Source organism: Verticillium dahliae, genomic scaffold (genome assembly GCF_000150675.1).
Source record: "Verticillium dahliae VdLs.17 supercont1.15 genomic scaffold, whole genome shotgun sequence".
NCBI lineage: Eukaryota > Fungi > Ascomycota > Sordariomycetes > Glomerellales > Plectosphaerellaceae > Verticillium > Verticillium dahliae.
Genome location: NW_009276934.1, coordinates 317,142 through 343,254, shown reverse-complemented (window position 1 = coordinate 343,254; position 26,113 = coordinate 317,142). Strand labels below are relative to the sequence as shown.

At 58.1% G+C, this 26,113-nt stretch overlaps 9 protein-coding genes across 9 annotated transcripts; 2 read left to right on the top strand and 7 right to left on the bottom strand.

Moving 5' to 3' along the window:
* Positions 1 to 543: 543 nt before the first annotated feature.
* VDAG_06997 (epoxide hydrolase) lies at positions 544 to 1,608 on the top strand (the record flags this gene model as incomplete). The annotated part of the gene is made up of 1 exon (XM_009655902.1): positions 544 to 1,608. The coding sequence occupies one exon, from the start codon at positions 544 to 546 to the stop codon at positions 1,606 to 1,608; it is 1,065 nt and encodes a 354-aa protein (XP_009654197.1).
* Positions 1,609 to 2,784: 1,176 nt separating this feature from the next.
* Positions 2,785 to 4,331, top strand: VDAG_06996 (uncharacterized protein; the record flags this gene model as incomplete). Its single annotated transcript, XM_009655901.1, has 3 exons — positions 2,785 to 2,955; positions 3,060 to 3,559; positions 3,770 to 4,331. The coding sequence occupies 3 exons, from the start codon at positions 2,785 to 2,787 to the stop codon at positions 4,329 to 4,331; spliced, it is 1,233 nt and encodes a 410-aa protein (XP_009654196.1).
* A 321-nt stretch (positions 4,332 to 4,652) lies between these two features.
* Positions 4,653 to 8,005, bottom strand: VDAG_06995 (alpha-mannosidase; the record flags this gene model as incomplete). Its single annotated transcript, XM_009655900.1, has 11 exons — positions 4,653 to 4,763; positions 4,823 to 5,251; positions 5,333 to 5,854; positions 5,938 to 6,036; positions 6,121 to 6,236; positions 6,466 to 6,532; positions 6,594 to 6,643; positions 6,779 to 6,968; positions 7,026 to 7,076; positions 7,101 to 7,313; positions 7,475 to 8,005. 11 exons carry the CDS (start codon positions 8,003 to 8,005, stop codon positions 4,653 to 4,655), a joined length of 2,379 nt encoding a protein of 792 aa, XP_009654195.1.
* Positions 8,006 to 9,804: 1,799 nt separating this feature from the next.
* VDAG_06994 (alpha-glucosides permease MPH2/3) lies at positions 9,805 to 11,655 on the bottom strand (the record flags this gene model as incomplete). The annotated part of the gene is made up of 3 exons (XM_009655899.1): positions 9,805 to 9,890; positions 9,973 to 11,152; positions 11,239 to 11,655. 3 exons carry the CDS (start codon positions 11,653 to 11,655, stop codon positions 9,805 to 9,807), a joined length of 1,683 nt encoding a protein of 560 aa, XP_009654194.1.
* A 1,577-nt stretch (positions 11,656 to 13,232) lies between these two features.
* Positions 13,233 to 14,079, bottom strand: VDAG_06993 (necrosis- and ethylene-inducing protein; the record flags this gene model as incomplete). The annotated part of the gene is made up of 2 exons (XM_009655898.1): positions 13,233 to 13,734; positions 13,862 to 14,079. The coding sequence occupies 2 exons, from the start codon at positions 14,077 to 14,079 to the stop codon at positions 13,233 to 13,235; spliced, it is 720 nt and encodes a 239-aa protein (XP_009654193.1).
* A 1,707-nt stretch (positions 14,080 to 15,786) lies between these two features.
* On the bottom strand, positions 15,787 to 18,397 carry VDAG_06992 (ferric reductase transmembrane component 4; the record flags this gene model as incomplete). Its single annotated transcript, XM_009655897.1, has 6 exons — positions 15,787 to 16,752; positions 16,897 to 16,978; positions 17,044 to 17,126; positions 17,180 to 17,693; positions 17,792 to 18,104; positions 18,175 to 18,397. The coding sequence occupies 6 exons, from the start codon at positions 18,395 to 18,397 to the stop codon at positions 15,787 to 15,789; spliced, it is 2,181 nt and encodes a 726-aa protein (XP_009654192.1).
* Positions 18,398 to 19,371: 974 nt separating this feature from the next.
* Positions 19,372 to 19,896, bottom strand: VDAG_06991 (uncharacterized protein; the record flags this gene model as incomplete). Its single annotated transcript, XM_009655896.1, has 1 exon — positions 19,372 to 19,896. The coding sequence occupies one exon, from the start codon at positions 19,894 to 19,896 to the stop codon at positions 19,372 to 19,374; it is 525 nt and encodes a 174-aa protein (XP_009654191.1).
* Positions 19,897 to 20,397: 501 nt separating this feature from the next.
* Positions 20,398 to 21,699, bottom strand: VDAG_06990 (uncharacterized protein; the record flags this gene model as incomplete). Its single annotated transcript, XM_009655895.1, has 2 exons — positions 20,398 to 20,551; positions 20,645 to 21,699. The coding sequence occupies 2 exons, from the start codon at positions 21,697 to 21,699 to the stop codon at positions 20,398 to 20,400; spliced, it is 1,209 nt and encodes a 402-aa protein (XP_009654190.1).
* Positions 21,700 to 22,404: 705 nt separating this feature from the next.
* Positions 22,405 to 25,487, bottom strand: VDAG_06989 (uncharacterized protein; the record flags this gene model as incomplete). Its single annotated transcript, XM_009655894.1, has 4 exons — positions 22,405 to 22,497; positions 22,556 to 25,066; positions 25,121 to 25,264; positions 25,323 to 25,487. 4 exons carry the CDS (start codon positions 25,485 to 25,487, stop codon positions 22,405 to 22,407), a joined length of 2,913 nt encoding a protein of 970 aa, XP_009654189.1.
* Positions 25,488 to 26,113: the final 626 nt, after the last annotated feature.

The window sequence follows — 26,113 nt, the reverse complement described above, 5'->3', positions numbered from 1 at the left end:
GCTCAACCCCAGAGCGACGCAGGTGAAATCTCGCAAGAATCGCTCAAAACGATTAGCTCCGCAGGAGCACCCAATCATGAACTGCCCGCCACCAACAGCAACGCCACGCCCTCTGAAAGTGCTCCTCTCATCTGCACTTGTTCCCTCGACTGAAATGTGTGTAGCATCGTTATGTCAACGCCTTGATGGCGCAGTACACTGCGCATCCTGTCTTTTCGGATGTGGGCCAGTCGACGACCACTGCTGACATGGCCGAGTGCAGGAGACACTGCATCCTCTGCCTCGGCGCCCTCATACACACCACCAAGCAAGCATTGCCTGATGAAGAAACAGCCTTGGCATCGCGGCCGGATTTGACTCTCCTTGCGATTGAATCCAAACGCAATCGGTCTTCTTATTGTCGGGTCACTCTCTTCGGTTCGTTGTCATATTCAGGAACGCTTAAGAGGTAGCCTCCCGCGTTCAGGACTGGCTCCTGATCATCAACCCACACCCTGCCGCTCGTTTCCCCCAAAGGTTTTCAACCTTGTTTGAGCAGCCATCATGAGATCTTTCCGCCTCCTATCTGTCGTGTCATGGGTACTGGCAGTGACTGCGGCGGCAAGGTCCGTCGCCTGTTACGACCTGGGCTTCAACCACACGCGACACTACACCCGCATCGGCCGCAACACATACCACTACCTCTTGTCAAAGCCCAAGGGGCCACCACTCGGCACCATTGTCCTCCTGCACGGCTTTCCCGACCTGTCGTACGGGTGGCGCTACCAGATCCCCTCCCTCACGGCGGCCGGCTACCAGGTCGTCGCCCCCGACATGCTGGGGTACGGCCGCTCGAGCGCGCCGACCTCCCTCGCCCGCTTCACGCTCAAGAACATGGCCGACGACCTGGCTGCCCTCGTGGGGACCATCGTCGGCCGCCACGAGCAGGTCGTCCTCGGCGGCCACGACTGGGGCGGCGCCCTCGTCTACCGCGCCGCCCTCTGGCACCCGGCCCTCTACCGGGGCATCTTCAGCGTGGCGACGCCGTACTTCCCGCCCGCATCGACCTACGTCGACCTCGCCGACCAGATCGCCGCCGGCGGCACGCCCAGCTTCGGCTACCAGCTGCAGTTCCGCGACGCGGCCCTCGACGCCGAGCTGCGCGGCCCCGACAGGATCCGGCAGACGCTGCTCGCGCTGTACGGCGGCAGGACGCCCGGGGGCGAGTTCGGCTTCGACGCCCGCACGGGTCTGAACTTGAGCCGTCTGAACCGCCTAGGTGGGTCGCCGCTCGTCAGGGCGGCGGACCTCGCGTACTACGTCGCCGAGTACGCCAGGAACACGATGCGCGGGCCCCTGAGCTGGTACCGCACGGCCGAGGCCAACTTCGAGGACGAGCTGGCCCTGCTCGGGCGGGGCGACGGCGCTGGCGTCAACTTCACCATGCCGGGCTTGTACGTTGGCGCGACCATGGACACGGCGCTGCCGCCTTCCATGTCGGCGGGCATGGAGAGGTACTTCCCCGAGGGGCTGGCCAGGGGCGAGGTCGTCTCGTCGCACTGGGCGCTCTGGCAAGCTGCGGCGGGCGTCAACAAGATTGTGGGCGAGTGGATTGCGCAGCTGGCGTAGGGTGAGGAGTGGGCAGACAAAATGCATCCTTTGGCACGAGGATTGTAGATCGCAAAGTCCAATGAACTCATCGAGCGTCGCCCCCCTGAACCCCAGGAACAGACGGCCCAGCCTGGGAACCAACGGCCTTGACAGCATTGTCTTCACAGCATTGTCTTCACAGCATTTCACGACGCCCCTTTTCGTTCCTACATGCACATGTTGGCTCCCCCAAATGACCTCATTCGTGGATTTCCTCATCTCTCCTCTCCTCTGACCATGATAGCCAGTCTCACCTCTTCTTCATCCCTGCACCTGTGTCGGGATTGCGCCACCAATTCCACACAGACGATCACATCCCCGCGCACGCTAGGGGAACCAGTCTGCGGATCTTGTCCCCAAACGTTGCCCTCCTTCCGGGGAACCCCTGAATGTGGCGCACATCCATCTCCTCTCTTTTGTCTGTCTGTCGACCTCTCTTTTGTCTGTCTGTCGACCTGTCTACCTGCCATCCCAAGTCATTTCCATGTGGCCCTGAACGCTGAGGGTGTGGCCGTGAGACCGTAACCGTGCCCCGGCTGGGTCGTCATTCCTCCTCTCATTGACGGCTGAAGACGTCGTGCCTCGGACATGACGCAAGCGCGAGCTCAACAGTCCGCGTGTTGCAATCGACCCAGCACGGCGGAACATGCAACCTTTGCAACCCAATAGACTCTCTTGTATGGTAGCCGGCCGGCCGTTCTGAGATCGCTGCGACCCCACCCCGAAACCATGTGCGATGGCCGAAGAGGCGCATCGCTCCTATGGCGCCACGCCTTCTGAAGCATCCTCTGCGCCGTGGACGGACCAACAGCTGCGAGAGGTTAGATCCGGGGAAGAGACCCCAGATACAGGCCCGGTAAGGCTGGCGTTCCCTCCGTCCGTGTGTCTGAGCCTGGGTCTGGTGGCCTGCGAGATCTAGACTCTGTGCTGACGGTGCTGCAAGGCACGCCATGTGCGTCCGCTTGTCCCTCTCGCTCGCATGGCATCTTAAGGGTAGGGCTGGTACTCCTTGCATTTCATCTGCAAGTGTCGCTCTTATTTTTCCCTCCTTCATTGTTCCTCCCTAAAAAGCTTTTTGACAAGTCCGTTCCACCTTGTCAACTGATAGACGTCAGTCCGTGTCGTCTGTCTTGGCGGTAAAACATACTCACGGCCATGGCTGTTGCCGGGGAACTGCCCGCCAACCTGGACCGCAGCCATGAGCTCTTTTACGTCCAGCTCGTGTTCCTTCTGGTGGCCGGCATCAGCGTCTTGATCCGAATCTACGTCAAGACGTTCCTCGTCAGGCACAATGCCCTCGATGACTACCTCATTTATGCAGCTTTCGTACGTCCCCCTTCTCCTCTCCGCTCGAGGCATCATCCCATGCCTTTTGTCCAGGCCTTCCATCGTCGAGGAACACTGCTAACGCCGATCCCCACGTCCATCAGGCCGGCTACGTGGCCTACGCGACCATCGCCATGGATGGCGCCATCAACGGCGCCACAGGCAAGCACTACGCGCTCCGATACACGATGGACCAGGCGGCCCGCTCGCTGCGCGGCTGGTATCTCTGCATGGTGCTGTACGCGCCCATCACGCTGACGATCCGCGCCTCGGTCTGCGTGCTGCTGCTGCGCCTCGCGACGTCGCGCGCGCACCGCTGGATCATCTGGGCCAACCTGGCCGTCATCGCCGCCATCTCGGCCGCCTTCTTCTTCATCCTCGCATTCCAGTGCAGCCCGCCCTCGCACTTCTGGACCCAGGTCTACGGCACCGACGGCCACTGCTACAGCAAGCTCATCGTCACCTACGCCACCACCGTCCACAGCTGCGTCAGCTGCCTGTCCGACTGGTGCCTCGGCCTGCTGCCCGTCGCCCTGCTGTGGAACGTCAAGATCAACCGCCGGACAAAGGCGACCATAGCCGTGCTCCTCAGTCTCGGCATGATGTGAGCCTCCTCCTTCCCGCCCTTCTTTTCTCGCTGGAAGGGCAGTTTCCAAAAGTTGATGCTAACGAACCCAAGCGCTGGCGTCGTCCTGCTCGTCCGAATCCCCTACGTAACTCGCCTCCCTCCCGGCCTCGAATTCCTCTACCGATCCATGTGAGTTCCTTTGTCGCCGCCTTCTCTTCCAGTCCACCCCCTGACCGCCATGCACAGCGACGTCGCCATCTGGTCCGTAATGGAGCCCGCCCTCGGCATAACCGCCGCCTGCGTCGCCACCTTCCGCCCCCTCTTCAAGAACTGGGGCTTCGGCTGGTCCTCCTACGGCAACAACAACAACTACAACCACCGCCGAAAGAGCGGCTACCCCTCGGCCTCAGGGGGCCGCCTGCAGCTCCCGAGCTCGAACCCGTCGCGTCGCGACCCCTATGGGCGGCACGAGAGCCTCGTCCTCAGCCGGCGGTCGACCGCTGCAGCTGCAGCAGAAGCGACAGCTGGAGGCCGAGACGGGGACGGGGACGTGGGGAGGTTGGAGTCGCAGCGGGAACTCACCATCAGCAAGACGGTGCGTATAGAGGTCGAGACTGTGCCGCGCATTTCGTACGACGACGACGACGCGTCAGACGTCAAAAGGACGTTTTACAGGAGGTCTTCGGATGGCGAGGACGGCGTGTCGATGGGGCGGGTTAGCCTGCAGGGGTCGCCGAGACGGGACGGGTGGGGGGTGAGCGTGCCGGAAAGTGCCTATACGGCCACGGCGTCGCGATCTCGGCCGTGAGGTTGTATCAATTTGTAGAAAGGAGAGGTTTATCTAAGCGATGTTTGTGCCGAAGGCCGTGTTGAGTCATTGCTTGTACTTCGGATGACGGAAGGCGGAGCTTTCAGAGGAGAGTCAAGTTCATGGCAAGCCTGCACGTCCGGGCACGTTAGCAGACCTGCCGAAAGACAACGCTGTCTTTTGAACGATAGCTGCATCCAAAGACAACAGCTTTCTGTTTCGCCGGAGCTGAACCCTGGTCTTCGGGGATCGGGCTTATTCCGCCGAACCTTACTTCATGCATCCCATACTGCCGCCTAACTAGGCAAAGTCAAAGCTCAGTCAGTCCTTCAACAAAAAACGGTGCGTCGCAATCTCGAAAAGCTCCAGCGAAGTATCAAACGAGCCGCCCTCGGAAGTAACCTCCTCGAGATCACCCTCAAGGATATTCGTCTTAAACACCTTGTCCACCGCGAACGTCGTCTTGATCGTTCCTCTAGAGAACCGCCCACGGCATCGTACACCCGCACGACGACACTTTTGCTCTTTCTTTTCGGGAGGTCATCGAGGGACACGTCTTCGTCATCCTCGCCACGCTTGATCCAGTCCAAGACAAGGTTATGGTCTCCGGTGAGCGCAATCGGGGCATTTGGCAGTACATTCGGCCTGCCCTTGGGAGTGGCCACAAGACGGAGGGGGTTGTTAAAGTTGAACGCAGCGCGCACGGTCTGCGCGCCGAGCCCGCCGCGGTGCGGTATCATGGCCCAGCGAATCCGGTGGCGGCCCATGTCGGCGTTGCCGTCGGGGGCCTTGGGTGATCTTAACAGGGAGAGACACATGACGTTGCCGACCGTGGAGAAGCCGTATTTGCTGTCGTTGGGAATGGAAATGCCGTACTTGTGTTCCGAAAGGTCGGCAAACTTGTGGCAGCAGACTTCGAACTTGGCCATGTCTCATCTGTTCCGGTTAGCTAAATGCACGAAAGCCTGGTTCTCAAGGACGTTGAGGATCCGGAATTGTACGTACGAGGTGTTGTAATGCGTCGGCCGCTTGATGACACCGTATTGCGTCTCGTACGAGGCCTCGGTGTTGCTGATCTTGACCGGGAACTCGACCTTCAGAAACTTCATCGTCTCGTGCCAATCGACGTCTGCCGTGCACTCGATGAGAGATGGTTGTTCGTCGAGGACAGATGTGAGGGAGATAATCGTCCTGATGGAGCTGTTCTCGCTGATGCGCGTCTCCGTCACGACGCTCGCGCGATGCCCCTTATCCTCGTGGATCGTGGTATTCGAGTTGCTCGGCTCTTTACGCGTGTCCAAGTGGTACACCTCGGCGTCCCACGCTTGCCAGTAGATCGGCTTGTCGTCGGAGACAGCATACTGATTCGCCTTACCGGCCAACGTCTCTCGCCTGGCTCGGCGATCGTAGATGGAAGTGATGGTTCCGTTCTTGACCGTGACGGTCAAATGAGCGTTCTGTAGTTGGAAAAGGCCAGGTGTGATCTCTTCAACGGTGACAGCCTTGGCGTCGTCAAAGGAGGTCTAGAAAGACTCGACAGCAAGCGCATGCCCCGCCCTTGAAGCTTGAACGACATTCGTCTCCGAAACGTCGATAAGCTCTTTACGCGGCCATGGCAGCGGGTCGAGACTTCGGAGATCGACGGCAGCATTCGTGCAACGCCGAGAACGGTGACTATTTGTTGCAAAAGCACCACGCCTGTCTCCTTGACATTGCATAAATCTATCACCAGGTCAGCACATCTTTTTTTCACTTTACGAGTAAGAAAATACCGCCTGCTTTCTCTCACCTTTTCCGAGTCATCGTAACACATCTCAAAGGCAGTGCCAGGAAGGCAGTCGTGAAACTGACAGAGCAGGACGCCTTGCCACATCTCGTCGAGCTCCTCCTTGCGGTATTTTACCCCTTGTCTTGGATCGAAGCAATCGTCGCGAGCAGCTCAATGTCGTGCAGGAGAATCTCGGAGCTGCGGTTGTGCAGCTTGGTTCGCGCCTGCGTGGTGTACACGCCACGGTGCAGCTCAAAGTAGAGCTCGCCATACCACGTCACGAGGCTCGGGGCCTTCGGTCGAAGAACTGATCAACCGTCGCACCGGCGTGAAAGCGGGGGATGACGCCCATCGTGTCAGCCATACCTCGGAGTCGCCTCATCCTCTCCAAGTGCTGCCACGTCGGGCCACCACGGCCGTCGCCTTTGCCGAACTGTAAACAGATTGGTTAGCAACCAAAGATCATCAAAGGATCCATAGGCAAGAGTCCTTACAGCCATGAGAGCCGTGTTGTCCTGATCCAGGGACTTGTGATTGGAATGCTCTTCGTAATATCGGTATAGTTGACCTCGGCGGTGTACGTCTTGCACGGGGCATGTGACAAATCACCTGGCTGCCATCCAGCCGACAAATCTGAGGAATCTGGCACGAGAAACCAAACGTATCCGGCAGCCAAGACGTCGAGCGGAAGCCAAACTCGGCCTCGAAAAGCGCTGGCCGTAGAGAAACTGGCGCACGAGCGACTTGCCGCAGGGCAGGGTGGTGTCATGCTCAACCCAGGACCCGCCAATGGAGTGAAACTGTCCAGACTTGACCTTGGCCTTGGCGCGCTCCCAGCCGTAGGGGTAAATCTCCTTGAACCATTTGAACTACTGTAGGTCGGTTACTGTATGCTTCCCGGAATTTCGAGGCAGACTCGGCGCCACGGACCTGCTGCGCCTGCGCTTGAGCTCGGGATAGCGGTCCATCGGGTCACACTGGTTCGACCACGATCAGACGACCTTGCGTTTCGTCTCGGCCCACGGCCAGAGCCAGCACGTGTCAAGGATCCTGCCCGCCACGTTAAGCGCCTCGGGCTGCTCACACGTATCCTCAGCCAGCTCCATGGCGGCGTCGCTGATAATGGTGAAATCCATGTGCAGCATCCTCGCCGGCAGGTTCACGACGACGACTTCGGCCTTGGGGAGCTTGAAGTACTTATCCTGGTCCGGCGGCTAGATGGAGTCGCCGCCGGCATTGTTCTCGAAGATGGGCCTGCCGGGCCCCTTGCCGAACATGCCGTTGCAGGCCATCTCGAGGTAGACGACGTGCTCTCTGCCGTCCTTGAAGGACGCGGGGACGACCCACTCGACGCGCTGGCCACGGCCGGTGAGACCCTAAAGCGGCTCGCCGTCGGCAGTCCACACGGTCGCCTCATTATTGCAGTCCCAGTGAAGCTCGACGTGGACGCCATCGTCACAGAGGGCCTCGGGCAGCTTGAGCTGGCAGCGGAACCAGTGCGTCGTTCACGGGGGGCCAAAGGCTTCGCCGGCCTGCGTGTCGTGGAACGTGTTGGCGTCAGCCGTCGCCTCGAGAAATATAGGGCGCGGTGGTGCCGGGTGCGTCCCAGACGGAGGGTTTGACGTGTGGCGCGCTGGAGTAGGCGCCATGATGCAACGACCTGTGTGGTGTGTCGCGTCAGTAGAGCGCGCCACGCATGACAGGAGAGTTCCAGGCCATCTCGTATGCCAACAGGTTGACTTTCTCCCGTTGTCCCATGTGAAGAAATTGACCAGTTGCTTCTTGTACAGGGAGGTGATTTTTTTCCTAACAGGCGCCGGGGCTCTGAGAGGGTACGGCTGGCCGTGGTGGCGGGGGCCGGCGGCGGCGCGCCGTGGTCGTGGCCGTCAGTTCCGTGAGAGCACATGATGAGCGTGACAAGGGCCCGAAAGCTTGGCGACGTCTCGTTAACGGAAGACCTTGGTGCGAGGCGAGAGGGAGAGAGAACAGAGCCACAGCGAAGCTCTTATCCCGCGAACAGCACCAAGACGTCACAGGGATCCTCATGTCACCACCCGTTCACCCACCTCTTGCGCCCAGAGGCCGCGTACGGCCATGGTCGTACATCGCCCAAACTCCACGTTACTTTGCCCACGAGGCACAGAGACAAAGAGGCGATCCTGATGAGCGTGATGCTTCAAGAGTGTGGCTCGGGATTTATGACCCAAAACGACGATGCTTCGCAGTTCGGCTGCCGTCGCCAGACATGGCCAGGGTGGAGGAGAGCGGGGAGAGGACGGGAGGGGGTTGGTGAGGCGTGTACATGTATCAAGGACATGCTTGGCCTCTGCATTCGAGTCAGCTGTTTTGGGTGTGTGTGTGGTCTGTCTGCCTGCCCTGCTCTGAGGTGGGTGGTTTGACCACCAAACATGAGCCCCAAAATGGACACGAGCAGTTTCTCCGCCCTCGAAACTCCGCTTGCCCAGGCAAGAGCCATCCTATTTGATCGTGCAGGCGCAGCCCAGCACGCTTGCCAAGCGTAGACACGGCTCTTGCCCGGGCTCTTGGCAGCAGGATGGCAGCGCAGCGGACCCTTCCCCCTGGGATTCGCTGGTTTCTCCTTGTGCGGTGAGGCCTGTGGGGGGAAAGACGAGAGGAGGAAGGGGATGGGGTAGGGGCGACTGAGGGGGGATTGAGGAGTATAAGTGGGGGGCTGGTGGGGTTGGGCTACGCGACACTGCACCGCAAAATGAAAGGGGAGGGTCCTCCTTTCTCCACGGAGTAAGCTCAAGCATCGACTCGTCGTTGTCTACTCTATCTGAATTCCCGGACCGCTGGTATCGGGCTAGACAATGATTTCATGTCCACACTGATCTTCAGACGCCCGATCCACGGATATCGCAACCAAGTCCGGAGCGTCGACAATCCAGTGCCCCCTTTCGTCGCCCCGTCGCCCACCTCGAGCCTCATGGCCAAACCCCGCAGGACCTCTCTCACGAAAAGAGAAGAGAGGGGGGGATCTCGGTGGGGGAAGGGGGGAGGGGAGAGGGTCTCGGGCCAAGCCCCGGATATCGTTGAGGTCCCTTGCTCGCTTCGGGAAATGGGGGCGGGTGCATGCATCGGTAGGCGGACCTTGGCAGGGAAGAAGTGGTGTGGTGGTGCATGCACAGTGAGTCAACACATGTCGTCTTGGCTCGGCACTCGGAGTCAGGCGGCACGTGCAATGTGAGACCACCCCAGTTCACGCCCAGCCTACCTTGGTCGGTAGTCTTCCCACCCCCTTTCAGCAAATGAGATCATGCATGCCGTCCACGTCCATCGTGGGCTGCTGCTACAGCACAGCACTAAATCTTTGACCATGGCTCCAATGCCCTGGGAGCTGTCAGATCCGTAGGATTGGGACGTACGACGGGGACGTACGACGTGCTAGGACACTAGGTCGTAGGTCATGCAGTGAAGATCATGGGGTGAGGGAAGTAAGACCACAACACAGTTTGAAAATGCTGGTTCCTACATGGGACTGGAGCGGTTGTCGCATGGGGTCATGGACAAAATATTCACAATCAAGGGACGCCGTGTCATCTCACTGCAAAGGTGTGGGTTCATTAAAATTCTCATTAAAGGCATCAGATCAAGTCTCCCTATGGAAGACTCATCCTCCTCCAGGGTGTCATAATCAAGAAGCAGGCAGTAGACATGGATACAAGGCGCTCGTTGGCATCGCATCTAGCGAACCTCGCGGCCTCCAGCCGACTCGACCTGCTCGACGTACTCGAGCTTCTCCTTGCTTTCGGGCTGCGTGAACTCGAACACTGTGGGTAGAAAAGTCAGCAACCTGTATCGCTAATACGTGTCGCAAAAGAAGAAGAAGAAGAAGAAGAAATGTAAACTCACAATCGACAGGCGTCGTGGCAAACTTGCGGGCATTGACCTTCTTCTGGAAGAGGTAGTCGATATCGGCGAAGCTCCTGTTCCTGGTCTCGGGCAGGAAGAAGAAGATCCAGAAGACCCAGACGAAGCAGAGGCAAAAGTACACCATGCCCGTCTTGGCGCCGAGGTTCCAGGCGTCGGGCGTCGAGTTGAGCATGCGAGGGTTGACCTGCTGCACGACGATGGCGCTGGCGACGTAGACGGCACGGCCGAGCACGATGGTCTGGGCGCGGAGACGGCTCGACGAGGTCTCGCCCACGACGACATAGGTGGTGGGGCCGAGGGAGACCTTGAAGATGCACTGCACGACAATGAGGAAGGCGGCGACGGGGATGGCGCTGTTCTTCCTGCTCGTGGCGAAGCCCATGATGCCAATGATGAGCATGCAGGCGCCGATGCCGCCGGATCCGAAGAGGTAGAAGGCGCGGCGGTTCACCTTGCCCATGAGCACAATGGCGATACCGGTGGCGAGAATGTTGACCGACTGGATGGCCATGTTGTAGTTGAAGGCCATGGTGGAGCTCATGCCAATGGAGCGCAGCATGATGGCGGCGTAGGCGGTGATGGACTGGCCGTTGAGCATCTGGATGAGCCAGGCCATGCAGATGATGCCGGTGCGACGAAGGTTGGTGCCGGAGAAACAGTCCTTGTAGCTGGCCTCGGCCGACTCGATCTTCTCCATCTCGTTGGTGTGCTTCATGAGGGCGAGGGTCTCGGCCATCGACTGCTCCGTGTAGTGACCGTTGCGGGCCAGGCGACGCAGGCTCTTCTCGGCCTCCTCGATGCGGTTGCGGCGGATGAGGTACCAGGGGCTCTCGGGGGCGAGGAAGCCGACGAGCAGCAGAGGGGGCACCCAGACCCACTGGAGGCCGTAGGGGACGCGCCAGCCGGCGTCGCCCTTGAGGTTCAGGGAGCCGCGGAGGACGCCGGTGGCGAGGAAGCTGCCGGCACCCCAGCACATGGAGACCCAGGCCGTCAGGTAGCCGCGCATGGCGGCAGGGCAGATCTCGGCGGCGTAGGCGGTGGTCAGGGTCTGGAAGATGCCCCAGGGGATACCGCAGATGACGTTGCCGGCGACGAGCATGCCGACGCTGTTGGAGAAGAAGAGGATGAAGATGGTGGCACCCATGGTGGCCATGGCGCCCTGGAGGGAGAGAGGAAGACGAGTTAGATGATGCGTCGCAGCGCAGTCGGGGCGGGAGACGGGGCGGGAGACGGGGTCAGACGTACCATGTAGACCTTGCGGGAACCGAAGCGCGACTGGAGGTACCCGTTGATCAGGAGACCGATGATGGAACCGCAGTTGTTGCCGGCACCGATGGCGCCCTGCCACTTGGCCGAGATGTGCAGCTTGCCGGTGGCGTCAGGCCATCCAAACTTCCTGAGGTAGGCGTCGTGGGCGAAGAAGTTGTTGATGAGACCGACGTCCATGCCCTCCATGACGAGGGCGAGACTGAGAAGCATGCTGTAGACGGCAGCAGGCCAGTAGCGGCTGAAGAGCTCCTTGCGCGAGAGCGAAGCCTCGGCGTCACTGGCGGCGACGGCAGCCTCGATGAGCTCGACCTGAGGCGTATAGACGCCATGCTCCGTGTAGACGGGGGTCGGCTTGGGGCCGGCCTCGAGCTTGCTCTCGCTCTGGGTGGCCATGGTTTGATGGTGTTGGGAGGGGGGGCAGGCACAACTAAGATGTTTGTCTGGCAAACACGGCCTCGTGATACTGTCTGGCAGAAGGGAGGCAAGGAGGAAGAAAGAGAGGCCAGAGAGGAAGGAAGAGAGGCCAGAGAAGGGGGGAGGAGTGGCGACAGGTGTTGATGCCAGTGAAGAGAGGAGAAGGGAAGGAAGGGGAACCGAGTCTGAGATGGGGAGGGAAAGCGCAGAAGATATGCTTCTCGTGGGTTGACTGATGGGCCGGGGGTAGTGCCTGCCTTTGGCGTTGCCCGCTTCGACCTCGCGTCGACGGTGCTCAGGTCGAAAGTACGAGTACCATGTATACATTGGGGTCACTCACTGCCCTGGTTCTGCTGTGCACTTGGCGCTGGGGAAGGGGCCTGGACACGACCTGGGGGGGGGTGGCCTGGGCACGACCTGGGGGAATGACCCGGGGGAGAAATGGGGTTGGGAGGGATGGCCCGGGGTGACCGGGGTTCGGTCCGGGGCAGACCCAGTCGTGGGTGGCCGAGGTCGTATGGCATGGTTTTTTCTTCTCGTCTCCTGTTGTACGTACAGACATGGCCTGAAGGGGGTACCTAGCAGACTAGCAGACGAGCAGACGACATGGTAGCAGACTAGCGAACCCAGACCTTAGGGTTAATGCCTTGCTTCCGGCCTGTCGAATTGCCGGCCGTGGCCCAATCAGTCGCGGGCTTCGGGTGGAGGTCGGCCGATCCAGACCCGAGTAGACCTTAGGCCGTGGAGTCCAGCATAGAGTTCCCCATGGGGTCCCACGAATCAGCAGAGGAAGCATGCCCAGCGTCGGTCCACTTTCGTCAGGGGGCTTTGGGGGCGTCTGAGCTGCAGAAATGGCCATGTGACGGAGCTCGCTGCACTGATGCGGGCTGGTGTGCGTGCCGAGCGCGCGGTGGTGTGCTGTGGTGGGCTGGTGTGCTGGTGGGCTGTTGCGCTGTTGTGCTGTTGCGCTGGTGCACGTGGCGCTCTGCAGGGTCGGTCGTCGCTACAAGCATCGCCGAGCCTGGGTGGGGGCCTGTTGAGCCAATCAACATGACCAGGTTCTCTCCTACTGCCGGCGTCTCGCGTCTCGATCCAAACGCAATCCCATTGTCTCTCTCTCTCTCTCTCTCTCTATCTACCCTGAACACAACCAAACAAAAAACCAAGACTCCACACATCCTTGACCCCCAACGCTGAAGTAAGACAACCCCCCTTTCCCCTTGACCCGGACATTTTGACCACATTCGGACAGCCCAGCCCAGGAGCCGCTGAAGCGATACGATACAGTCCAGGGCTACTACTGCCCAGCAGCGAAAACCCTCTTCAGAACGCCTTCCAGCCAGCCGGAAACCCTTGTCCACATACCATGTACCGCCCACAGCAGCCCGAGCTAAGGAACTCCCCCGGAGATTGATCGCGGTACAAAGATGCAACGACGACTGGGGATCGCCTCGGCCTGACATGCGGCGCACGTGGTGGTCATGCTCCCTGCTGCTGCTGGACCTTGGCCCTCCCTCCCTCTCGCCCTCGCCCTCGCCCTCGCCCCTCGGGTCCATCTAGAGCGCTGCCTTGGCGAGGTTGCTGTCAAAGTTGGCGTCCTTGAAAGGCACATTGGCGCTGCCAAAGTCGGTCGTCTCGAGCGCGTCGCGCGCCGCCTGGGGCATGGCGTCCCAGTCGGAGATGGGGTACGTCTTGCCCGTCGTCGCCGTGAACTGCAGCTCGTGGTTGGTCGGGAACGTGGTAAAGTACTCGACCTTGACGCTGTCGCCCTCGCGGTCCGGCGTCGCCGTCTTCTTGTACTCGCCGTGCCCCGACGCGGCGCCGCCGAGGAGGCCCGGCGCCGCGTTGGCCGCCGGGTCGTCGACGAAGACGACAACGTTCTCCCAGTCGTGCCGGTGCCCGCCTGCCACGTTGCCCGCGATCGGCTGGTCCTTGGGCATGTAGAACGAGTACATGATGGCCAGCTGCCCGTTGACCACCTTGGCCCGGGCGTACGTCTGGCCCTTGGACTGGTCCCTGCACCCCGCAGAAATGTTGCCACTGTCCTGCAGACCGCCGCTGTTTTGGGTTCCCGCAGAGTCAGTCTACGTTGGCCCGAGGCTGCGTGGGGGGAGGGAGGGGCGTGAGATACAGAGAAAGACCCGGTCCGGGTTCACCGGGTCAGTCGTCTGCGGACCAATCATACCTGGTATCGCCGGCATCGTTGACGGCCGTGTAGGGTTGGCAGCCATTGGCAATGTGGAGAAGAGGGTTGAACTTGGCAATGGCGTCTCCAATGGCTCCGGTCTGGACTCGCTGCGTCACGGGGTTCAGAGAGTCGTGAGGCACGACAGCCCGGAGGCTGACAGGCCCAGCCGCGACGAGCGCGATGGAAGCGAGGGTGGAGAAGATCTTGGAAACCATGGTGGAGATTGCTGATTGTTGATTCTTGTGAGTAATGGGGGGTAAGGCAAAAAAAAGGGTGAAAAAAGGTGCTGAGAGCTTGGAGAGAAATCTCGTGGCAAGGTGAAGCAGAAAGAAGAGAAGCTGTGAATGGAGGAGTGGTTGCTGTGATCTGTGTGCTGGGTGAAGAAAGCAAACATCAAAAGCGACGAGGAAGACTCTCTCATTTATAGAGGAGTCTCTCGACACCTTACCTACCTCTCCCCACAACCATGGTTGCAAGGTACCTAAGGTAAGGTAATTCCGTGGGGGAGGATATTCGGATCGCCGGTCAGGTGCACATGACGGCCTCTGAGCGTCCCGAAGGACACACAACTGCCGGGTCGCCATTGCCAAGTTCCCACGGGTCGCATCGTGAAGCCTCGCGATGTCAACGTCCACGGGGAATCCGAGTGGCCCGACAGAGTCGAACCTTGGGCATTACAACGGTCTTGACTCGGTTATCGCACGATCTGCATGAAGCAGAGATCACCAAGCCTTATGCGAACTTTCCTCATTGAGCCTCTTCTCTTGGCAGGGGCCTATCAAATGCCAGAGATGCCAAGATGGGAGATAGATTTGACTTTACGAAAGCGTTTCATCGTCCAGATTTGGCCGCGCTTTGTCTCTCTCAACAGGCGCCTGTATGCACAGAAGTCGTTCGCGTTGCAGTGTTTGCGGGCTCAGCCGCGCGCGCACGGCCGTCTGTCTGTCTGGTGGTCGACCTCGGCAGGGCTCTCTGTGAAACCACATCACCCTGGCCCTCATAAGGCAGATTGCCTGCCGGCGTTGCCGTATGTCCTGCTAGGTGACCAAAAAGGGGGCTGCACAGCACGTCTAGTCAGTGGCCTTGCTCTTAATTCAGATCTTATCATGATGTGCGGCTTTGCGAACACCCATTCTTAGAAGGACCCAGGTCTTCGGGAATTTCTTGGAACACTAGACGCATCACGCATAACAGCCACCCGTCTCCTACATAGTAATGAGTAATAGCAATCGTCCGCTATACTTCACCACTTTCGGCTTCGCCATGCGAGAGCGCTTCTTCCATCAACGACTGCCGGAGCCGATCACTGATTGCACCCACCAATGAGGTTGAGTGCTCGATCTGCAACTCCGAGTCGGCCGAAGCCAAGAGGACCTGGAACCTCGGGTCTGGAGTTTGGCAACTGTTGGACCGCCGAGCCCTCAAGGCAAATAAAGGGACCTATCATGACTCAAACAATATGGAGACCATCATGTGAGTATTCGAGCTTCATTTTTAGCACAGAGATGAAGCCTAGAAGCCCTGCCAAAGAGTCCCCACGCTATTAGAATAACATTTTCATACAAACATGATACCTGACGTCAGAACACCCTAATGTTGCACTCTGTGCGGCGACAACGTGTGGCTGTGTTCATGGAAGAGTCATATATTCAATGTGAGCTAAGGTGTCGAGGCCAACGTTTGCTCCAGAGCTGAACCTTCAAGCACGACGACTGGTTTGTTTCAAATTAGCAGCGATTGTATCAGCAAAAAGTGCCCGCGTCACGTTACACCATTACTAGGAATAATTCTAAATCGAGTAAACAACATGGGTATCCCTCGAATCGGGCATGACGCGAATATGTTCTTGGCACATCTGACAAATACAGCACGAGCAATTTCCGAAGCGTCTTGATTCGTGAAACTACCTCGATAGCACATCATCACCAAGCAAATGCCTCCTCGACATAGCGGACAACAGCCCCGTGCCGACCCAACGCAGTGACGACGTTCCTCACTTCGTCAGCCATGCCCGCCGGTCCGCAGACCATGACCGTCGTGCCAACCGTGGCAGCCTGCCCGCTCAGCTCCGCCTCCAGCAACGCCCGGAAGTTGAACCTCTCTCCCACAGTGACCTCGACGTCAACGTCGCCCCACCTCGTCAGATTGCGACCAGGGACAGGCGTCAACTTTTCTTCAGCAGACACACTAGAAGCGGCGATGATGCTCTGCACCGAGGTGACAAGCCCGGTTGAGCTGGCGCGGACGCCCCAGAAGAGTTTCTTGGTGCCGAGCGGGGCATTCAGAGACTGGGCATTGCTCAAGACGGGAAGCACGGCAGTGATGCCGACGCCGCCGGCGATGGTGATGAGGTTGGGGTATGCCGTAGATGGTTGGGCGTGGCCGTCACCGGGGTAGAGCGACTCGCTGCCGTAGCTCGACTCAACCAACACGGGAACACCGATGGCGGAGCCGGCCTTTTGAGCGAGGGACGAGGTTGTGCCCGTCTGCAGACGGATGTACAGTGTCGTTCCGGCGGGGCCGTGGCGCACCGATGCCCGAGACGAGGCTGATGAAGACGAGGCATCCACGGGTCCGTCGTGAACATTTGGTGAGACCTTTTCGGAATCCTTGGGAGAATTTCCACCAGTGTTGATTTCGGCAGATCCGGAGCCGAGGTTGCTGTTGCCAATGACGGAGAACGGGTGACTCTCCCACAAACGCCAATTGAGTGTGGGAAAATACAGGTAAACATGGCCATGCGAATCGAGGCCCGGAATATCAACTCGAAGGTAGTCATCGTCAATCTTGGTCACATATGCCGTCTTGACGCCGTTCTGCACGACGCGGACGACACGCACGAACCAGTCAAAGACCCAGATGCCGATGGCCATGAGCACCCAAGCTTCCTGAGATAACGTCAGCATCGACACTCACGTGGTTCTGAACATTGGTAGACTTACATATCCCCACTGTCGCTCGTATCGCCACTAAGTAAGTCCATGTTAGCTGGTGATCAAAGCTTGTTCTGTGGAGAGCGTGGGGAAGCTTACGATGATATGATACCAGCATCCAACAATAGTTATGATGGCAAGAACAATATGAGCGGCGTGGAAGATTTCATACAGCCGTTGGCTGTTCACGTCAGAATGAGTCTTTAGTCAGGCCGCGCTGTGCTGTCCCTCACAAGGTTGACGTACCGAAGAGGAAGAACCGAGAACGGGATAATGAGGACCAACGCAAGCGTCGCGATGATACCCCAGTACCAGTACTCCACCGAAGCCTTGATATTATCAGTTTCCAGCATGGTCGACTTTTTCAATATGGGCAGCTTACAATCTCAGTATGATCCTTATAAATTCGCACATGAACATCAAGGTACACAGCAGAGTGTAGAACAGCCTCCAGCATGCAGATAAAGGCAACCCAGCGATGGAGGAGCAGGAATGTCGAGTGCGACCAGTCGGTGATCCACAAGAGGATGTTGTTCCGGCCAGCGTAGAGGATGAGCAGCGGAAGGTTTGCAAACGAAAGCATGCCCACGCGGTTGGAATACAGAGACAAGAACTCTTCCTGCTTGCTTCCCCACCACGAGTTGGGCGACTTTTGGTCGAGCATGACGAAGGACCCGATAATGTTGATGACAGAGATGTACACAAGGAACAGAGCCTGCCCTCTTGTGGGAACTATGGCCAAGTTCTTGAGTACAGGGACATTGTGACTGGATCCGAGGACAGGAGGCTCGATGATGTAGGCGTAGAACTTGCTGACGACGGACTCGGGAAACGGAACAAACCTCAGGAGCGAGCAGAGAATGGGGATTCCGGCACCAGTGAGGAGGATGATAAGGCTAGTGACATGAAGAGTCAGCGAGGCCTTCTTGGTCAACTTTACCTCATACAACTACCCAACATGGCTAAGGATATCAGAGGACTAGCGAACGCTTACTTGAAGTTGACGTGCCACCTTTCGGTGTTGCCAAAACCAGTGTTTCCATTTGCCGTGGCGATATAAGACTCTTCATCGACGAGGACCGTCCTGTTGAGAACGCCGTCTTCCTGCAACACCTCGGTAGGAACGTCGCCTTCGAGAACGTGGTGCAACGACTCTTGGTACGACCACTTTGCTTGTGGCTCGTCATGCCTGCTGATCAGCTCAGTCTGCCAGTACCGCTCGAGCGTCGAGTTGTTAATGTCCTTGCAATGCTGGTAGATGCAGTATGCCACTGTCTTCAGCCACGGCTCGCTGGTGGCCATGCATTCTGTCCACATGTTAGCTATGGCCTACAGACACTTCGAGTCATTGACCGGTGCTCTTTCATGGCATCGTACCTGGTGTCACAGCTACACCTCCGTGATGGCCTGCAGCATGTTCCTCGCCGTTGCCGCAGTCGATGGCGGCCCGGGGACTGCCTCCGCGGCAGGCATGGGCGCACGCGGGCTCGTACATGGGGATACCAAGACCAATCATGCCATGTCCGGGCCGGCCAGAGCTCTGGGCATTAGTGGCGGTCAGCCAAACGGCCAGACCGAGGGCTGTGCGAAGTGAGACCATGATTTTAAGATTCGGTATGTTCCAGATGAGATCTTGATAGCCACGTGAAGACCACGCTCAAGTCCCAACGAACAAAGGTGCATGAGGGAACCAAACAACCGGGATTCCGACCCCTTGCCGAAGAGAATCCTCCCAGGACTTTATACCTCGAGGTACTACGGGGGTTCACCTCCGTGTTGGAGGCTTGCCGAGACCATGGAGGTATTCTGCTCACCACCTCTCTGACCAATGGGACTCGGCACAAATGGTACAAGATGACCAAGTCATGTGAAAACATGAGGAATAAGCATGAAAAAGACACCAGGGTTTGAGGGCTGGGAAGCTGAGGCAGCTCTGTCGCGGGCCTAGAACCGGCGTGAGTCCGTTTGAGCAAGTTTCTGCCCCCCCGCCGTCGACGCACCCGCACCCTTGGTAGTAATAAGGCAGAGAGAGGGCACTCTGGTCGTGCAGCGTCGCAGCCACCATGGGCAATCGCCAATGTGAACCGCCGGACCCGACCGGGACCCTTGGTCCGTGTGGGCGCCATGCATTTTCCCAAAACGCCCGTCCGGCGGCATTCCACGTCGCATGACCCCACCACCCACGCCAGATCGTCTGGCCCTGCGTTAAACCCCAACCCAAACTTGACTCCATCTAGCTCACCAGCGTTGCGTGTAGTGACCTGCGGCGAGGTGTTGTGCGACCCTGGGGTAATTTGGTGTGCGGGCACCTCCAGGCGGCGACGGAATGACAGAGGGGGTAGGACTTGGAGCGGTAGACACCATGTCAGCTCCCTGCAGTATCGTATATATAAAGCTGGAAAGTTGGCTTAATGCGCACCTGTCACTCTGCTTAGGGGGGAGGCGAGCTCGGCAGTAAGGGCCAATCGCCGGGGTTCGACAAGGTCACAGCCGTTCTTCATCCTCGCCGCATGGGATACGAATACATCTGAATTTTGGCCCTCCGTGGTCCTTGTATACACGCTCTCGTAGCCCTTAGTCCGTAACTAGCTCCCTATGCCGTGACTCCGCCAGCGCCTTCTGACGCTCGCCCACCCAAGGACTCTCATCTTGTAAGATGTGACGCAACTCATGGTCGTAATCGATTCCCGACGACGGGCACTCAGAGCAAAAAGAGTACGGGCAAAGATACTCCTTGCCTTTCCACAACCTCTGAAGATCGCTCATGCCGTAGCTTTTTCCCGGCCCAGATCCCCATCGTGGGCGATATGGATAGTCTCTGGGAAACTCGTGGAGGTCATACCCGCACGCGGCGAGCACGGCATCCCAGAGGTCCCGAGTATAGCTTCCCGCCCTCATGCTCCCTTTTGTAACGTTTGCAACGTCCGTCACACTGGTGCCACGGTCGCATTTGGCACGTACGTCCGCACCCCGTCGGACTAAATAGATGATCGCGTTACGTTCAACGTTGCTTCCCCAGAAGGCTGCAAAGTGGACCGCAAGATGCAAGCAGCTCCACCCGGACCGGTAGCGGGAGCGATCGTGGACAGAAGCGCCCATGTCAAGGATAGGGGCCAAGATCTCAATGGCAATATGTGGGCGATTCTTCAGTTTAATCTTGCTGGGATTGATAGCGGTCTCCAGTAATCCGCGCCCACGAGATTTAGCAAAATCCGTGGGAAAATAGACCCACTTGGTCGCCATGTTGCGAAGAATGTCACCACGACCAAGGCGTATTGCCTTATAGACGAGGCTTAAAGTGTCTTGTGCTAAAAATGTGTCCGCGCCTCCTTCTAGCAGAAGCTTAGCATTGGCGTAGACGACGTCTGGAGCCGTTTCGCGGGTGTGCAGCCTGAGCAATTCGTAGAGCGGAGAACTTGTAAAGTGTCAAGCATCTAGAATCTGGGCGTCTTAGCAATCTTCAGCAAGTTGGTCTTACGCGAATTCGAGCTTCGTTGGAGTAGCGTTGGTATCGAGCCCACAATCAATGAGGAATCGTGAAACTTCGAGGTCCATCACTCTACGTCGCATCGCATACTAGAATAAATCAGAGATGCATCTTCAAGACTCAAAAGGCAAAGCAGTCATGGTACCCACATGTAGTAAAGTACGACCATCCTCGTCCTGGGACCGGACGTTGGCCTGGCCACTGGCCAACAGTGACTTGAGCTCACCAAGGCTGCCCTTTTGAACCAATTGGAAGACAAGCGAACCTCTGGGTATAATAGGGCTGACCATTAGTCGTGGAGGCAAGGAAGCGTCGAGACCAGGTGCGCGAATCATTGACACTATTGCTGTGATGACGCACCGCGTGCGATGTGGTCGGAAAGTGAGGCGTGCGTTGAAGCTTGTGTAGCTCAACCTATTTGTCACTGAGAAGGTTTCGGAAGCAGAGTCTGAGGACCGACTCTTGGTAGTCAAGAAGGAGAGCGACATCGCGCCACTGTTGAGGTTGATGGTTTGTGTATACTCCTGACTAGAAAGCGAGCATTTGCCGTGTGTCGATTTCATGAGCTCCCTAAAGTTAGTATAGTGAAACCCACCGTTGATGCTGAGACGCGAAGCCAAAGCGAACAGCTTTCGAAAGCGCCCAACATCCCCGGAAAACTCGCCAGGAGCAAGCGCCTTTCGCCACGAAGTGTTCTTTTCAGGCTCTTGCAGCGGCGTCTTCTCGTCCAAGGTGGCCTTCAAAAGCTCCTGCACGTCGGCGACGATGCTTTCGTAGTCATCGACTTCAACCGTTCGCGTATCCTCCATTGCAAGCCTCGCGAGTCTTTCGACGATTTCGCTCTGGTCAACACATGTTGTCAGGGGGCGCAGGCCCGTGAGCATCCCCACAATCTGGGCCAAAGAGGCCGTGTGCTGATCACCTCGCATGGCCTGAACTGCCGCTTCTGCTGTTCGACTAGCTGACTCGGCAGCCGCTGTTTCGGTTTGGATAATGGTCAGGTAGAGTTGGAGTTTGGACGCCTGCCCCCTCAGCATGTCTGTCATGCGAACTATATCCGTCTCGTTGTTGGCAGCGCGGAGCCGTTTCCAAGCACGCCGCACAGTGTTTATCTTGGGAAATACGACGAAAGCTTGAAGGTCTCTAGAGATGCTTGATAGATCATCAAAGCATCCTTTCAAGAGATTTTCGAGGGCTTCAGCGTCAGACGCTGGGATGGTTTGGATTTGCAGGCTTGTGAAGTTTGATAACCGCCTGAGGATAGATTCCATAAAAGTCACCTCGCTCGTGAGGCGGCGTACGCTGTCCGGATCTTCCCTGACCGCAGAGAGAACGTCGTGAATCGCCTTGGCGGACTTCAGAGTCAAGGTAACGAAGGCGAGCACGCTGGCACCGAGCCCGATTGGTTCTGCCATATTATGCGCAACAGTCAGAGCCTGGCTGAGCAATTTGTAGGGCTGGTCAAGTACCTACGAACTGGAGCAAGTGTGGGATCAGAACTGAGTTTGGAAGGTGTAGCGTTGAGATTCGTACACCAGAACGTAGAGTACTCGAAACATCGGTCGATCACGTTTTCTGTCGAGGCGACCTTGTAAGATGTCGAAACAAAGTGCAGAACGAGGAGTGGAAATGGCTCGTTCCATTTTCATCCACGACAGGTCAGGCTGAGCCATGCACGAGAACGCTCGCCCAATGGAACAGGCGCCCAATAGCTGACGTTCAGTCATCTGCTCTTCCCTCTTCCCTGACCATTCATTGGATTTCCACGGATGAGGCCTCCCGGACATGAAGCAAGAGACCAAGCAATCACATTTGTAAACGGCGCGCACGTTCAAGCTTATTCATAACCCATCATCCCCTACCCATCTGATCTACATCTTCACTCATAATACAAAATCCAGAGCAGGCACCAGAAGAGAACACTCACCAGTGGCTCAACCTTTCCGAACCCCCCGCTATGCAAGATTCCCAACCAGCCAGAAGAAGAAAAAGGCGGAGGACCCCAAGAGAACTAGTATATATCCAAAGAAAATCTCGTATACAGGTTTGGTCGTAGTACAGCACGTGCGCATCGACTTTGACGGATGAGCTACGCGGCGAGAGCTCTAGGTACTGAGACGCTATCTCGGGCTGAGAGGGCTCTTGCCAGGGCCGACCGCCTTGCGTAGCTTCTGGAGCTCTTCTTCGAGTCTTCGCCTCTTCGCCTGCTCCTCCTGCGGGACTGATTAGCTTCCATCGCGACCAAAATCTACGTGGCTGGAGTGTGCTTACCCGAATATCCTCCTGGAATTTCTTTCTCTCCTGCTTCATCGTCGCCCTGAACTGCTCGCTCAGCATCGACGCGCCGGCTCCGGGGCGAGCCCCTGCACCAGCGCCAGGTACTGCCTTGAGCCTCTCAGCGTCGAGCTCCTCCTGCAGTCTGCTAACCTTGTCTCTGGCGTTGCGCATCTCGCCCTCGAGTTGGTCGCGTAGACTCGCCATCTCAAACTCGAGGCTTGCGCGAGCGGCCAGGGCGTCGTCAAGGCGACCCTCGACATCGAGCTTCTCGCGCTCGGCGCCGATAGTCTCGGCCGTAATGCCTTCAAGCTCCTTGAGCGTCGACGCCAGCTCATCCTTGAGACGCTCCACCTCCGTCTTCAGCTGCTCGACCTCGACCGTGCTCTTGACAGCGGCGACAGCGGCAGCCCTCTCCTTACGAGAGCCGTAAGCGCCGTCGAGCTCAGCCTGGGCAAAGGTGAGTTCCGTCTTGAGGCCGACCATCATCTCGTTCATCTTGTCCATCTCCTCTTGTTGATCCTTGGCCTCCTTTGACTTGGCTTCAGCTTCTTGCTGCTTCTCCTCGGCGAGTCGCTCGGCATCTGCCAACTTGGTGGTGAGAAGCGCGACGTCCTCCATGGCCTGGTTGAGCTTCGATTCCGCGTCCTGTACCGTCGAGCTGACATCGGCCATTCTTGTCTGGACAGACCTGCTTTCCGCCTCCAGCGCCGCAATCCTGGCATCGCGTTCCTCAAGCTGTTGCCTAAACTGAGCCGTGCTGGCATCATTGGCGGAGCGTGCGTTGTTGGCATCTTCAACGTCCTGCAACGCCTGCGAGAGCAGTGTCTGGGCCTTGTTCGCCTCTTGCCCCGAGCTTTCGAGCAAGGCTCTGATCTGATCGATCTCGTCCTGCTTCGACCGCAGCTCTTCGTCCTTGGCCGAATCCGACTTGTTGTTCAGCTCGCGTTGCTGTTTGATCTGCCTCTTCAGAACCGACTTTTGGTCCTTGAGCTTTGTAGCTTGAGCATAAAGCCACTGGACCTTGGTCGAGAAGGCAGACAGGGAATAAGGTTCGTTGACGTCCATGCCCTCATCTCCCGACACATCATCTTCATCGGGCTCCAGACCCTGCTCCGCCCTCATCTTACGCCGCTGGTCCTTGCGCTGCTGGATATCTGCGAAGCCGCTCTGAATTATGTCCCATAGCCCCATAAGCACGGCTTCAGACTGGTCGCCCTCTCTCTTCCTCGTTTCGCTGTTGGTGGTAAGTTGATCGACGCGGCTCAGCTGCGTTTCGAGGGCCTGGAGCGATCGATCGGCGTAGTCAAACTGATCATCGAGCTCCGAGTTGGTCGCATCAGGAGGAGTTGGGTAGTTGGAATCGACAGACAGCATCAGGTCGCAAAGCTGAGAGTTGAGGTTGTCGACCCTGATTTCCGCGCGGGCCAGTGCTATAGACGCGGTAGCAGCTGCTGATTCGGCCTCTTCTAAGCTTTGCGACGTTTTGAATTCCTGGTCCTCCTGGACCGTCCGCAGGCCTCGCTCGAGATAGGCAAAGTGACTGTCGAGGGTCGCAGAACCCTGCAGAGACCTCTCAGATCCGGCAGAAGCGCCTGACGGCGGGGCCTGGTAGTCGCCGTTCTTGGCTGGGTTAAGCTTGACGATGACGTCCCGCAAGGAGCGGTTCAGCGTTTCGAGCCTCTGCTCCGTGCTCGATATCGATTGAAGGCGCTGAGAGTCTTCCTGGCGCCAGGCATCAAGTTCTTGCGCCAGGGCATCAGTCTGAGCGCGGAGCTGGTTGTTTTCATGCCGCAGCTGATCACCCTGCCCCCGTGCTTGCACATTCTCTTCGCTCCCAGCCTGAGCTTCGGATACTTCATAGCGCAGGCGTTCATTCTCCGAGAGGAACTGAGAGTTGTCGCTTCTGAGGCGATCAATCTCAGCTTGCGCCTGCTCGTACTCGACTCGAAGGCGTTCATTTTCGGCTCGTCTCTGCGCGGTTTCGCCCTGAAGGCGCTCGATTTCTGCCTGTGCCTGGGCATTCTGCTCGCGGTTGGCGGACTTCAGTGGTGGCTCGATGGGGATGGAGCCCATCCCTCGACTGAGGGTCCCGTCATCGAGGCTCTGGTAGAGGCCTTGATCGTTAAAGTACATGTCGTCGCCAGGCTCCATGCTGTTGCGACCGTTCGAAAAGGCATAGAGACTCTCAGGACTCCCCGGTATGCCATTGGCAGGCGGCCCCATGTTCCGCGGCGCGGCCTTCTTTGATGCCTTGTGCGTCAACTGGAGAATGGCAGCCGTGTGCTGAAGCAGCCGCTGTCGGGGTTCCACGAGGCTCTTCTCGAGGTTCCAAAGTTCGGTGGCCAGCTCCTCGCATTTCCTCTCGCTCGCCTGTCTTTCCGCCTCGGCCTCGCGAGCCGAGTCTCCTCCGCTGTATCGGTTGAGCAAGCTCTTCCTCCTATTTCCATCTTGCCTGCCGGTGGAATAAAGCTTGGACATGGATATCGCGGCATCCCGATATTTCGTCTGAATGGTTAGATTCGTTCGGGCCTGTTGGATCCGTTGCGTCAACGTCTGAACCTGTTTCTTGAGTCCATCCACCTCTTCCTGCGAAAGAATCTCGTAGGATTTGCTGTCCGTCAATGCCGTTTCCGTCAGAAGATGCACCTGTATCGGGTCTTTGAGGTCTACGAGCGCAGAACTCTGGATCTGTCCAGGGTTGAGCTGCACAAAGTGTCAGTAAGCGCCCCTGATGTGAGGCCTGCCACGGAATACCACGAACCGGACTAGAACGGGGCTCATCCCCTCTGGAAGTACTCGCCATATCCCTGGCGTATCCATCGACCAGCGTCTTGCCGTTGATGCCCAGTGGCTGCTGGTACTGGGCTGGGGAGAGCCTCCCCGGCGCATACCCATAGGGGTCTCTTCCTGGCGAAGACCGGTCCATAGCTGGTGACTATCCGCACAGCAGTTGCCCAGCTCACAGCATCCTCCAAGCAGACTCGCTCAGGTTGCGCAGGAGACAAAGGGGAGGGTTCGTCGAGGACGTCGGACTCGATGTAGTTGTCGCGTGCGTGGGGGCGCTCGATTAGGGGTTGGTTCACGGCTGGCTGCAGCGGGTTCCAGCACAAAGGCCCACTGGGACTCGGGGAGTCGAGATGTTCGTCGAGGGATGTCGTGGCGAAGGTCGTCGGGTTCGTCGAGCCTACACACCTGATTGTCGAGTCGTGAAAAGAAAAAGAGAAAAAGAAGTGGCTGCGATGCCATCAGCGGCAGGCATAGACACTAGGCAGGGTGGCATTGGTTGGGAGGAGAGGGCTAAGGGCGGATCTGCGGTACCTTACCTACGGTGAACCCCTTGCAGGCGCATCTGGTGATGCGCATTTGCTCGCTCCAGGCGCTATGCCCCTTTGGGAGGCCCGCCCACGTCTTCCTTTCAGCGCCTGGGGTGGCAAAGGTGGCTGGGGTCTCTCCGCCACGCGCACCCGCCATATCAGGCGCGTCCACCTGTTCGAGGCCAGTGCCAGTCGCGCTACGGCCCCTGTATTTTTGGCTAGCCCCCTCTGTGTCGCC